General features: G+C 39.3%; 1 protein-coding gene across 1 annotated transcript; it reads right to left on the reverse strand.

Annotated features, from left to right (window-relative positions):
* Positions 1 to 2919: 2919 nt before the first annotated feature.
* Positions 2920 to 10194, reverse strand: NDUFAF1 (NADH:ubiquinone oxidoreductase complex assembly factor 1). The gene is made up of 5 exons (XM_072622743.1): positions 9825 to 10194; positions 7825 to 8485; positions 6051 to 6236; positions 3876 to 3950; positions 2920 to 3154 (listed from the first exon to the last, which is right to left on the reverse strand). Exons 2-5 carry the CDS (start codon positions 8407 to 8409, stop codon positions 3011 to 3013), a joined length of 990 nt encoding a protein of 329 aa, XP_072478844.1. The 5' UTR covers positions 8410 to 8485; positions 9825 to 10194; the 3' UTR covers positions 2920 to 3010.
* Positions 10195 to 14825: the final 4631 nt, after the last annotated feature.

Consider the following 14825-nt stretch of genomic DNA (forward strand, 5'->3'; position numbering starts at 1 on the left):
TTTCTCCTGAGCTATCATCTGTTTCATACTTTTAATAACAATAATACTTGTTTACCCCAAAAGAAAAGGGGTAACAAACGAGGCGGGGATCAGGAGTGAGGGGCAGAGAGCCAGTGGGAAGACACCTTAAAAAAGCTTAAGGTAAAGTAACTGAAGGAACGTAGACGAGAAGAGAGGGAAAAAAACCTAACTTGGAAAAAAAACAATATTAGGGACAGAGGGAGGAAAATATAAACCTAACTCAAAATTTTAAATGTGAAAGAATTTAAACATCAAAAAATGAGTGACAGACTGAATAAGAAAACAAAACCCTGCAATTTGTTACTTATAAGAAATACATTAAAAAACAGACATAAATGAAATAAAACTGAGAAAATAGAAAAAAATTTACTATGCATCAAAATAATGAACAAAACCATTTGGAAAAAACCAAAAAATCTGAACTATCAAGGGAAACTACTAAAAGTAGTATAGAAGAAGGGGTAGAACACTTCTAGACCTTGAGCTATATTATAAAGCAGCAGTCATCAAAACCATCTGGTATTAGTTTAAAAATAGAGAAACAAGATCAAGTAAATAAGGGAGAATTCAGAAGCAACAGAATTCAATAACACAGTATTTGATACAGTGGAAAACATAAATTACCTAGGAAAAAACTCTTGGTTTGATTAAAAACTGCTAGGAAAGCAGTGTGGCAGAAATTAGGCTAAACCTTCTTTGGCAATGAAAGGTTTCTGAACGTGCAAAGACCAAAACTTAATTCAAAATCAAACACTTGGCCATGTTTCATCTGAGAACTTCACTGCAGAACAGAAAGCATGCACTTTGCAGCGTGCATACCCTCAGATCGTACAATGCCAATGAATGCCACCAAAACTCAAAAAGGCCAGTGAAAAAAATTTAAGAAGCCCTACGGGCACACTCAACAGTACATTTTAAATAAATATGTGACCTTTATACAAGATTATATGTAAAAAAGTTAGAAAAGAAACAAGATCACATACCTCTCAAAGTTATGGGTAAATGACATATTCTTAACCAAACAGGACAGAGGCAATCACAAAAAATAAAAGATAACTTTGATTACCTGAAACTGAAAAGCTACACAAATGACATTAATGCATCACTGGATTCTTATCCTTGGATAAGAAGGGAAGCGGTCAAATGTGAAAAAAATCTTTGTACCAAAATTTCCCAAATAAGGGCTTGGTATCAAAGATAGATAATAAATATATATGACACACACATATATATATATAGGCATTCCCCAATAGATGTACTGTCAAAGGATATGAGCAGTGCTCAAAGTATCCACAACCACATGAAAAAATGTTCCAAATCACTAATACTAAAGAGAAATGCACAATTTCACCTCATACCCTGGAAACTGGCAAAAATGCCCCCCAAATGGCAACAATGTTGGAGGGGTTATAGGCACACTAATATGTTGTTGGTACACCAAGTTTGGAAAGCATTTAGAATTACGTAAATAAAGTGACTAAAATGTCTATACTCTGAATCAGAGACTCCATTGGTAAGAAAACAGTCCCCACAAATGCCAAAAATTTAAAGCAGCACTTTTTGTGATAACTAACAAAGTAGGTGAATAGCCAAACAAATTGTGGTATATGAATATAATGGAATCTAAGAAATGATGTTTGTGATGAGCACAGAGAAGCATGGAAAGATCTCTAAGAACTGATGCAAAGTGAAGCAGGCAGAGCCAAGAAAACAATATACACAGTAGTTACAATGTAAATAGAAAACTTAGCTACAAACCAAAAAATCAAAAGTTAATATAACAAAATTATAAAGATCAAGTAAGACTCAAGAGATAAGAGAAGATACCTCCAACTCACCCCTTCATGGAGGTGAGAGATCTAAAGATGTTATACGTTGTACATGTTTGGGGACTTTTTCCAATATATTGATCATTTATACTGATTTTTTGTCCTCCCTAAAAAAAAATGTTATTATGGGATGGCTCTCTGTAAGGAGAAGAGGCAAAGATATTTGAGATAACTATGACAGTAGAAACAAAAGATATCAATAAAAACTTATTTAAAAGACAAATAAAAACTTTAAATGGTACTAGATTTTCAAACACGTCTTATCTACTTTTCTGGCAGTCAAGTAACCTGTTTGAATTCTGCCACTGAAGAACTTATATTCAAATGCATACACTGTCAGACGTCAGACACAGTGGGCAGATTGGTTTTGCTGAATTAGCTTTTTTTAAAAATCTTTGTTACAAGGGAAAGAGGCATAGACAGGCACAGAGGAGACATATATTTGGAAATTAATATGATACGAATATAAGGCATCCATATAAAAACATTTTCTTAAAATTTACATTTATAGGCAAGAAAGCATCTGAGTCCCTATGCAGACAATTACGTGGAAGTACAGAGGGTGAGCAGGACAACAGAACTGTGAGCTATTGTGCTATCCCGGAAACGTCTGACTTGGGGGATCAGAGTCCCTGGGTTTAGAATCCATAGTCATAACATGGCTAATGCAGAAATTTATTTTGCATATCTATATATATTTGTAACAGGTTTTGTTTTTCTTGCCTTCTCAAAGGGAAGGGGAGGGAAGTGTGGGAGGTGGTGAATTTAGAACTGAAAATAAAACTGAATTCAGAACCTATGGTCACATGGCTGAATGAGGAAAGCCATGTACCTCTCGGTTCATTTCTTTACCTGTAAAAGGAGTTAATATGGTCACTACACAAAGTTACTGTAAAGAAAGCATGCTGTAGGCCTTACATGCTATTTAAACAAATGATTATCCTAAGTGTCCCATATATCCCTTGCCTTCTCTTTAGATTTGGATCCAAAGCTGTTCCTGTTCCTCTTAAGAAATAAAAAGAATTGATCATTTCCCAATAATACCAAACAAAGACAGCACTGCAGAAAGCACTAGCAATAAAAAGTTTATTTCATCCCGGTCAAGTAACCGAATGATATCAATTACTTAATTGTGAACAAATGATGATCCACTGTGCCAGCTAAAGATTCCCACAAATCTTTTTAGTATTTTCATAGGCAAATTCTTCAGTATGGGCTGGGTCATGAAACACTCCGATAAAATCTAACTCCAGGTAGAATGGACCATTAACTTTATCAGCCAGGGTGAATCCAATACTACTGATCTGTATTGAGAAAAAAAAAAGAAAATCATTAAAATCTTGTGCTCATTGATGACAAATTTTTAATTCCCTCGGATGCTTATTATAGCTGAGTCTTCATGCTTCAGTCTAAGATGTTTCTCTGTTCTAATAAGACATGTAAAATCCTGCTAATCCCTAGGAAGCATTTAAAAAGCTCTTGTCCTCTCTTGCAAAGCTAGAGGAGATTAGCACTTGCCCATCCAGGCCACTAGGAAGGTGCACGACAAAAGAGAGTTACGTCAAGCTTGCGTCTGTCACTACCTTGCCACGCCACTGGCCTTTCCATGTTTCAGCTTCCTCATATGTAAAATAATATAATTCTTACTTCACAGAGTTGTCATAAGAGGGTTAACAGACACCATAAAAATGTGAATGGTAGCAACCTTTCTCCCATTCTCTTCATCATTCCAGGGAAGGCCCTTTTATAGATTTGTGACATTGTAAGAAATCTCTGGATTCTGAGCTGCTCTACCCCATTTTAAGGATGAAACATGCTGTTGTGGCTCTACAAAGACAGGAGTATCACAGTATCATTTCTTAGTCTACCTAATAAAAAAGCAATGATAAACTTAGGCCCAAGATTGTCACTTTTCAGGCATAAACAATTATCCTTTGCTATACAAGTAAAATGCAGTGAGCACCTTCACTGGAACAGCATTGTCCAAAAAGACCTCGTGGTCCTGTAAATTCACAAAAAACTCACCTGGTCTGTCAGAAGCTGATGCTGACTATCCTGGATCCTCCCCTTACTGGAGAAAAAAAACTTGGAGAAGGGAATCTGCAGTAAGAAAGCACTTATCTCATTACTCATGGCTGAAATGCAGAGAAATCTGGCATTTACTTAGATGAAATCACACAAGGGGATGATAATTAATTTAAACTTAATTCTAAATTCATGTAGTAAGGTAATACTACATTTATATATATAGATAGATATCTCTCTCTGTATATATATATATATATAATATATATATTCACATACATATGTGTGTACATGTGTGTATGTGAATGATGAAGGTCTCCCCCAGTTAATGTGTTACATCTCACATACTCCAATTTAAAAATAAAACAAACAACTTCTCTGTAGGCCCTCTGCCAACCTCACCACTTCTCATCCATCTGGCTATTTTTATCCCTAACAACTTAACTTTTCTGAAAATTCTGTCTGTAATTACCCAGATCTAACCACTGAATAAGAAAAAAAGATGTTTATACTTGCCTACTATTCCCCTAAATTATTTTTTGTAGAGTTTATCTCCTTGGTATATAAATTCTATAAAAACACTTGACTAATCCCAATTCCTATTCTGTATGTGTAATAATCTCAAAAACATAGATATACACAGATATGTACCTCAAGACTTTGCAATGCATAATTCTCTTTTTCTGTTCTCTATATAGGAAAGTACCCATTCTATTTGGTGTTAAGTTCTAAATAAAAATAAATTTTACAAGCTTATAGAGCGAGTGCAATATAGAGACAGAGTGGGATAAAGTTATACAAATAAGGAAATTTAGGTTACTTAACTAGTAAAAGAAAAAGTTAGAAACTTTAAACATATATGACTTATATACAGAAGATGATGAGATATTATTCCTTATTAAATAATTTCCCCATCTTTAATCCTAAATATTTTCCCTCCTTAAAATGAAAGGAGAGGGGAACCATGTGAACATGTGGGTACACTTCCACCATAAACTTAAGCAATTTTAAGTAATATTTGAGAGTCTTGCTCTTTCTCAGCTCACTAAAGGTTAAACAACATCAAAAAATTAATTAAAAGACATCTCATTTCCTTGTCAATCTAAAAAGTCTTACTGGGAGTAAAATCGTTTAAGTCAAGAATTGCCATTTTAAGATTTGTACAGAAAAGGCAAGGAAAACTATTTGCTAGTGATTTTAAAAGTATTTACACATAAGATTTCTTTCATTTTGAATGTTTAAAATCATTTTTGGTTTAGGTGAAACACTAATATGTATTAGCTTAGTACTATAGTATCTTCAGGTCTCCCTAACACAATGTTGGTGATGCTGGCTCTCTGCTTCTTTAACTAAAAGATGAATTATATGGAAATGAACACCTTAGCCAACCTGGTTTCAAGTCCTGCCTCCTTACCACCTGTACAACCTTGTCCAATTTATTCAACTTCTATAAATCTCAATTTCCTAATCTGTAAAATGGGAATAAATACTACCTGGCCCTACCTAGCTCCAAAGAATTCTTTTAAGGATTAAGTCAAATGCAATAATGTATGTGAAAGGTTCAACCAATCAACAAGCATTTACTAAACACCTACTGTGTGCCAGGCACTGCACTAAGTAATTTTGTGGAAACATAAAGCAAGCACTAACCAAGTGAAAGGAAATATTATTACTAGTTCAAAAAGATGGGATAAGAAATGAAAAACAATCTCATAAAGTAACATCCCCTGCCCTTTTGTTTGTATTCCTATGGACTGATGGAATTTTGTTCCATGAAGTTTCAAAAACTTTGATCCCTGAGAAACTTATTTCCCTTCCTTGAGAACTTAATAGTGCCATTCATTGCGCAGAGATGGTTCAGAGTTGCTATGATATAAATTATATGTTAAAAAAAAAAATCTATTTGTGCATTTGGCATTGATGTAAATCACTGTGACTTGGCACATTCATGAATATCACCGTCACCTAACTATATCAATATACTCATTGACATCATGACGTCATACTGAGTATTATAATATATTTGTCATAAGGGCAAAGGTCAGTTCTTTAATTTTTTCCAAATAAAGCAGTTCCACACTCTACCAGTAGAGATTAAGACAAAGAAAACGGAGATGCAGCCATGATTCCAAAGGATCTCAATTCCAGAACCCAGAGAAAATTTGTTGTTATTACCTTGACCTCCTGCCAATATGGCCCCCCACGCGTGAACATGAAGTAACTATGCAAATGCTGACTTTTCTGGACCAGGTCAGTGTCTGTTCTAATGTTCACCATCCAGGGCCGACCGTCCCCACGCACACGGAGATAGAGAGTGTTAAAATTGGACCAATCGTAATACTTCTTCCTCTCAAAAGCACCCTAAAGGCATAGAAAAAAGTCAAGTCAATGTAATATATTAATTGATAATTTTAATTATATACCCTAATATTTATATGGATAGTAACAGCACTATCCACTAGCTGTGAAATAGGGATCACCATCTAAAATAATCAGAACAAGAAAACACTAGTTATTTTATCTTTCTTGCAGAAAGAACCATTTTGGGCTTTCTTCAAATCTACTAATATTGGACCACAATGAAAACAGAACACTGAACGGTTATTACTATCTGAGCACAAGAATGCTTCCATATTTCTGAATTTATATAATTTTTCCCTGCCCCATTCTCTGAAGTAAGAGTCACTGAATCCATGGACTCTTTATAATATACTTATCTGTGGTTCTCTATGGCTCTGTTAGATTGTAAGATTCTACAGAGTAGAGAATGTCATTTTTCATCTTTCCATCCCTAGGACGTATATATGTGTTGCACGTAGAGGATGCTTAAGAAATCTTTGTTGTTAAAATTAATTGAATATTCAGCATGGGCAAACCACCTCCCACTGAACAATGCTTTGCATTTTTTTAAACTGTTTTTTAACAATTTAACATTTATTTTTTAACAAATAGTTTACAAACAGCTTTGAAAGCCTTAAAAACTTTGATAAAAAGCTATGCTCTACCATGATTCCTGAGGGCTGATGATGAGGCATGCTACCCACACCTCCTAACAGAAAAGTCAACAATAGGCAGCCACTGAATTTTCTTGAGTAAAAGAGTAAGATGGTCAAGCTGGTACTTTAGAAGAATTATTTTGGTGGCTGTGCGGAGGTCAGTTAAGAGGAGGAAAAGACAGGAAGCTGGGAATTCAATTAAGAGATGGCAATAATAGTCAAGGAATGATGAGAATGTGGTCAAGTTAGTGAACAGAAGGAGAGGATCTAAGAGATGTTGCAGAGGTAAGCCAGACAAGACTTGGCAACTATCTGGAAATAGGAAAGTCAATAAGAAGGAAGAGTACAGGATGACCCCAAGCTCAAACTTCAGAGTAGCGATATGATACAACACAAACTGAAGCAAGTAAGTTCCTGCCAGTGTGTCTCCCGATCTGCTAAGAATTATCCAAGTGCAACCCAAACCAAGTGTGGGAGTCTGGTGCAGGACAGCCCTAACCAATTCCCAGTCTGATAATTCCTCAGAAGATCCTGAAGATCTGGACTCCCTCTAAGAAGAGCCAGAGGTGGGCGGGTGGAGGGATCCTACTTTAAAGCTGAGTCAGGGGCCCACAAAACACATACTCAAATCTTCATCCACCTTTTCTAAAACCACCCTGGATACACTGGGCTTTTCTGATACTGGAATGATCTACTCTGGCCCAAATGACCAAGCTAGAAAATAAGGGCTAGTCAACTAGTAATTTGGGACTTTCTAAGAATGCTTTTAAGCTTTAAGAATGCTTTTTTCCCTTTAATTTCAGTGGTGTAAATGTGTCCCTCAGTATAAATTAGAGTCCTCTGCTCAGGATACTCTGTGTATTTCCCTCACCATAAATAAAAGCAATGTGCTACCATGGAGACTGCAGAGAAGGGGACTTCAGAGAGCCAAAGAGCTTGACTATCTCACCTACCCTTGGAATCCTGGATGTCAGTGCACAGTATCCACTTCGTTGAGTCTCCCCATCATGAGGAATTTCAGTATTGAGAATCCCATAGAAGAGTGCGCTTTGGTTATTGCTGGCCATTTTCAGGAAGGCTTTGCTTCTGCCTCCTATTGTCCTGTCCGATGTCACCAGCCACTTATTCAAATCTTCATCACTGCGAAACTGCCACATTACCCTAGTATTTTCCAGTAAAACTTGATGCAAAGGGCGACCTTCAGGTCCTATCCAACGGTCTACCACCTCCTTTGCTAAAAGTTTAAAATGGTCTTTTATCTCAGCCCTAATTGCTTTGTCAAAAATAATTTCAACCTTTTCCTTAGGTGAAATTAGGTCTAAACCAACCTCACCCTTAGTTTGTTTTTCCAATATGCCTTCAGTCTTTTCCTCAGGGGAAGATCTATCTGAAGCAGCCTCTGTTTTTTTAATACTACTGTACAGTCGGGAGGGAGAATCAGAAAATCCAGGCCCCAACAAAAAGCATCGTGCAGTATCTTGCATCCCGCATAATTTAGGAAAATGAATGCCATTTAGCAGCTTCTGAAGTAAAGCCATGGTAGAAGCAATTCAAATCATAAAATTCTCCAGAATTTACCAGGGAAAAGATTTTCAGCTACAAGTCCAGCTCTACCTGTAACAAGAGAAAAAATACAGAAGTTACCAAATTAGCAACAAACTTATCCTGTCTTTCAAATGTAACCAGACTCTGTAAAATGCAACACAGTAACCCACACCTTCCTGAGCCTAAGGTTAACTGGAAATCTTACAATCATCTTACTAAGTTCCATAAAACATAAAGAAAATTGGGGGTGAAGCCAAGATGGTTAGGTAGAAGGAAACAATGCAAGTGGGTTCCTGTTAGTCTCTCCAAACACATCTATAAAATGTACCGAACCAAATCCTGATGGAGAAGTTCAGAAAACGTCATAGCAAGTCCTTTGCCAGGCCCAGGTCTGCACAGGCAGACAGAGAGGTTGGCACGACACTAGCAGGAGGCCATATACCAGCACCAAAGGAAGTCCCAGACCCACAATGGGGCACAGAGATGGGGACAGGTGCCAGCTGGCAGTCTAGCTGCACACGGTCCAATCCCAGGGCGACGATCCAGGACAGAATATGAAGGGTATCTGTGCACAGTAGCGCTGTTTCCCAGGAGGGAGGCCCAGGGTGGTATCAAGAAAGAAATTCAGTGGAAATTGAGGGGAATGCCCATCCATTGGGGAAAGACTGAACAAGATGTGGTATATGAATGTAATGGAATACTACTATGCTATCAGAAATGATGAGCGGGAGGACTTCTGGAAAACCTGTAGGAACTGATGCTGAGCGAGGGGGGCAGAACCAGAGAACACTGCACCCAGTTACAGCCACACTGGGTGATGACCACCTTGGACAGACTCGGCTCTTCTCAGCAACACGAATTCATGTTTAATATGAATGTCTGCGTAGAACCTACATTAGACTGCATGCCCTCTTGGAGAGGGGGCAGAAAGGGAGGGGGAGAAATTCTGGAACTCAGAGGCTCGTGGAACTGAATGCTGTAAATTAAAAATAAATGGATTTTCTAAGAAGCCAGCACCAGCAGCAGTGTGGCCCGGCGTCTGGCCCTGCCTGCAGAAGAATAACCAGGGCAGAAACCAAAGGGAGGTCTACACTTCTGCCCCTGGGAACCCCCACAACCGTCCAGCTGGCTGACAGCGGGCTGCCCCGGCTCGGACCCGAGCCCAGAGCTCTGACCAGGGGAGCGCCCCGGGGGCACTGTCCCTGAGATCCTGGGATAACACAACCCTCCGCAACCCCAGCAAGCAGGAACACTACCAGCTCTGACCTCCCCTGCCCCATCAAGTCGGAAATAGGGGATCTGAAACTCCATTAATAAAAGTCCTGGGTTCGAATTCTGCCCCCGTCATTCCCTAGTTACCACCTCTGTGACCTTGAACACGCAACCCCAGGGGCCTCGGCGTGCTCACCCGTAAAACGAGGACGTAGGGCTGGAAGACTTCTGCGTCCCTTCCAGCCACAAATCTAGGATCCTCCGAAGAATGAAGGCCACTTCCGGGCAGTGGAGACCGGCAGGCCGCAGCTTAGCTACTCGTAAGGGACCGGGAGCCCTGACATCCCCTTCCCCCGCCCAGTCTGGGGTGCGGGGCTGACCCCTAACTCTCGCGAATCAGCCTCCTTCCGAGGCCGGAAGTCCGTGGTCCGACACCTATCGCGTTCCCCCTAAGACACCTCACATGACTCTCCTTCGCTTTGCGGGCGCAGCTCACCTTCCCTCTCGATCCTCTCCCGGCTTCAAAGAGTGACTTCCGCCCGCGCCTGCGTCCTACGCAGATTAGCGTCCGCCGCCGCACGCACTCCCAAGCATAAAGAGTTCCGCCTATTGGAGATGGATGACGCCCAATCACGTCAGAGCTGGGGGTTTTTTTTAATGCCCTGCTAGAAAGATTACGTAGGACGTCCCTCTAGACTTTAGAACCGCTAGGTGGCGCAGGAGATACAGCGTTGGACACGAAGCCAGACTGACCTGAGTTCAAGTTCAGAAGGAGACCCCCTGCTGGCAGAGCCAGTCAGGGCAAACCTGTATCTGCCTCAGTGTTCTCATCTGTAAAATGGGGATGACAGGAGCACCAGCCTTCGGGAGCATATTGAGACGATCCAATGAGGTAATCGTTGTAAAGACTTTGGCAAACGTTCAAGTGCTAATTATCGTTAAAGACAGTATTCCCATGACCGTTAAAGCCTAGACCACCCCTGTGGTCCTCCACGTGCTTCAGGTTTTCTTTGGCTTTCCTTTTCCAAACTGGATTCTCTCAATTTCAATCTTTTAACAAATTTTGTTTGTTTTATTTTATTCAATTTTATCTTTTTGAGTCAAAAAATCCAATTGGTGGGCTCTCCCCCACCAATTCCATTTCCATTTTAAAAAATATTTTATTGTCTAATCAGGCAAAACCCTCCTCATCCTCCCATTTTTTTGCCTTTTAGCATTATATTAAGTTTTACAGTTTTGGGGCAATAAGCCCCAATTCTTTGCTTCCTGGAATATTATATTTCAAGTTCTTTTCTCTCCTTTTAGTTGCGGCTGCTAGTGTGTGATTCTGACTGTAGCTCCCTGGTATTTGACTTCTTTCTATTCTGGCTGCTTACAGTATTTTTTTTTCCTTTGATTTGGAAACTCTGGATTCTGACTATGAGATCCCTGGAAGTTGTCATTGGGAGGTTTCAAGAGGTGACTGCTGGATTCTTAAGAGATCTGGACAGTTTTCTTTTCTTGACATAAGACATCTAGGCTTGTTTTTTTCTGGTCATTGTGTTCAGATTCTTAATTTTTTTCTCCTCAATCCGATTTCCAGGTCAGTTGTTTTTGCTATTTTTTTCAGTATTTTTATATTTTTTAAATATATTTTTTGTTACCTCATGAAGTTATTAGCTCCTATTTGGTCTATTTTAATTTTCAAGGAGTTTGTTGATTGGGTAAAGTTTGGAAACTGTTGTACCATGCTGTTCATTCTCTTTCCAATTCTTTCTTACATGGCTGTCATTTCTTTTCCAATTTTTTCCTCAAGCACTTTTTTTTAGCCTTTAAAAGAATGTTTTTGTTATGTTAACTGTGATACAAATTTACTCTTTTCTTAAAGGAGGATGCTATTTTTTCTTTTTGATTGATTTTTCTAATCCAATTATGTTTTATTTGTAGGTCCACATTCTCTCCTTTCCAGCTAACCTCCATCCACATTCAGAAAGCAAGAAAAGTGAGATGTTACAAGCAGTAGAATCAAAAAAAGCAAATTCCTGCATTGACCATGTCCAAAAAAAGTCTCATTCTATACTCAGAGTCCATCCCCTGGTCTGTCAGGAAGTAGGTAGGAAGCTAATTTTTTAAAGAGTTTATATGCATATTATTTATTTGTTTATTTTCCAGGTGTCACTAATTTTTAAAATTTGTTTACAGCTTTCTACAATCATTTCTATAAGTCTTAGATTTTCTCCCCCTCCTTCCCCACAATGGCGTGCAATCTTATATGGGTTCTACACATACATTCTTATTAAACATATTTTCACTTTAGTCATGTTGCATAAAAAAATTAAAATGAATGGGAGAAACCATGAGAAAAACTCAAACAAAACAAAACATAACACAAGAGAGAAGAGTCTGCTTCATTCTGCGATCCAATTCCATAGTTCTTTCTCTGGATGTGGAAGGCAAGTGCTTTGATTTCATCTATAAAAACATTTTTTAATTCTTTCTTCATCTCTTCCAGGAATTCTAGTTGATTTTTTGTCCAGTCTATGTTTTTCTCTGAAACTTTACTTGTATATGTTTTTAATTCATTCTCTTTTTCTGCATTTGTGCCTTGCACTTCTCTGCCCTCATAATAGTTCATTATGATGTGGTTCTGTTTTTTGTTTGTCCATTCTTACATCCTACTTCCTGGAGGGAAGGTCCAAGCTGTTCTTATTCCTGCTTTCTTAGGTTATTGAGGGTTGTCATATTCTAGGATCTCAGGGACAGGCTGGAGAGCTGAAAGCTTTCAGTGCTCCTGTGGTGTTCCCATCCAGGGCAGAGTCTGATTGCTGCTGCTCTGATCTGAGCTCTGCAAGTTCCTGACTTGGGTTTGGGTCCAAGCAAGAGCAGCCTGCTGCTGGATTCAGCCCTTATCAGTCAGCTGGACAATTGTGGTGGTTCACAGTGGCAGAATTGTAGGTTTCTCTTTTGATCTGGGATTTCTGCCCTGGTTATTCTTCTGCAGGCGGGGCTAGATGCTGGAATTGGGTCTCTACCCTGTTCCTGGAGGCTAAACCAGGGGAGGGGAACCTGTAGCCTTGAGGCCACATGTGGCCCTTTAGATCCTTAAGTGCAGCCCTTTGACTCCAAACTTCACAGAACACAGCACAAATCTCTTTTGTTTTATAGGACAAATGTGGCCTCAAGGCTGCAGGTTTCCCATCCCTGGTTTAAGCTGTACCTCGGTTGCTGCTGCTTACTTCTGAACTGAATAAACTTTCTTCTTTCTTGGCCCACTACTCAAACACCGCTTCCATATTCAGGCTAGATTTACGACTGTGAAAGCAAGTTCCCCAACATACACAGGACAGCCTGCTATCACAGGTTCTTAGATCTACATTTCTAAAAGAAAAGCAATTTTCAGGGGTTAACAATCATTTTAACCAAGCACATATTTATCATTCATTTAGTTCAGGGGAAAAAGTCAGCACTCTAAATTTCAGAGAAAATACAGAGAAATACAGATCAACAGACAGTGCTTCCAGCTGCCCTGGCATAAGCAATACATACTTCAGAGATCAATAGACTGTCTGACCATACAAAATAGTTACCAGAGAGAGAAGCACCAACATCTGGATTTTCAAAGTGGGGGAGCTCCTTAGCAGCTGCCCAGAGTCTCCTCTGGCCAAACAAAACACTTCCAATCAGTAAGCCCCAAGGTAAAACCTCACCTCAGAGTACTTATACCTTTCTCAGAGGCAGAGGGTATCACAACCCTTGAGAACCAGTGCCTCATTACAAAAGGTGTGGGCCTTCCTACAAATCTTCCCAGGTCCATTAATGGGTGGGGAAAATCTTCTTTAATCAATCAGAGGTACTTGATTATACTAAAGAAAAAACAGCAAAAGATCCTACTTTATTTGCCATTACAATAACTCAACTAGTAGTGGGCTACAAATCTGCTAGTGGGTAAGTTTCCCCATCACAGTGCCTCAGTATGAGTCTGACATCTCCCCTTCCCCAGTACATAGCTTTCTCTTGCATATTGGAGTGCTCTGTACTAGTATGTTCCTGTCCTACTTAAGCTCAGCACATCAGTGTTTGTAAACCTCTTTCTGTCTCTCTATGCAAAGCTGGGCTGGACAGATGACTCACTGAAACTTTTTCAGGATTTTCCCATCAGGATTTTGTCTGATCCATTTTGATATATATATGTAGAGAAGAGCTCAGCTTCATCAGTTCCTACCACTTGTCATCATGGCTTCATCCTTCAATTTAATGGATTCCTCCATTTCGATTTAACAAATATGTACTAAATGCCTATGTTTAGCAAAACAAACATTTTAGGTGACTGTATCTCCTCCTGTCATTATAATTTTTGCCTTAACTACCACTTGCCCTCAGACCTGGGTGGGTATAATCCAGGACCCTTTTGCCCAAAATCCCCGCCAATAGCAACACTCCCCAAACCACTCTCTCTTCTTCCAATCCAGACGTAGTCCAGGAAGCAACCCTTGTGGAGATGACACCCATCAATAGTCCTTGAAAATTCAGTGACATCTCTACCCCCACTTCCTCAAAAACCTGAACTACTCCTAAGATTTTTATCATTATTAGGGAGGTTAAAAGGAATTTACATAGACAGAGCATATGGGCGTAAGCTGGGAAGATCATGGGAATGAGCTTACAAAAACTGAAGGGGTGGGTGAAAAAGAGGGATGCAGTAGGAGAAGAGTGAATGGAGAGGTAGAATGGAGAAAATTTTCTCACAAAAAGAGAAGCTCAAGGAAGAGCTTTTACAAGGGAAGGGAAAATGAGAGGGAGGTAGGCAATGCTTGAACCTCTCATCAGAACTGGTTAAAAGAGGGAAGAACATATACATATACATATACATACACACACATGCACACACACACACACACACATACATATATACATTTGTATACATATACATCTATACATACATATATATATCCACTCAGTAGTATATAAAAATGTAACTTACCCAATAGGGAATGGAAGGAGAAAGTGATAAGAGAGGAGTGGGGGAAGGGGAGAGATGATAAAAGGAAGGACAGATTAAGGGAGACAGTGGTTAGAAGCAAAATTGACTTTTGAGGAGGGAAAGAGAAAAAGAGAAGGAAGCAGAAGAAAATGGAATGAAAGGAAATACACAGTTAATAGTCTTAACTATGGATGTAAATGGGATGAGTTCACCCAAAAAATGGAAGCAGATAGCAGA

This window comes from Notamacropus eugenii, chromosome 7 (assembly GCF_028372415.1).
Source record: "Notamacropus eugenii isolate mMacEug1 chromosome 7, mMacEug1.pri_v2, whole genome shotgun sequence".
Taxonomy (NCBI): Eukaryota; Metazoa; Chordata; class Mammalia; order Diprotodontia; family Macropodidae; genus Notamacropus; species Notamacropus eugenii.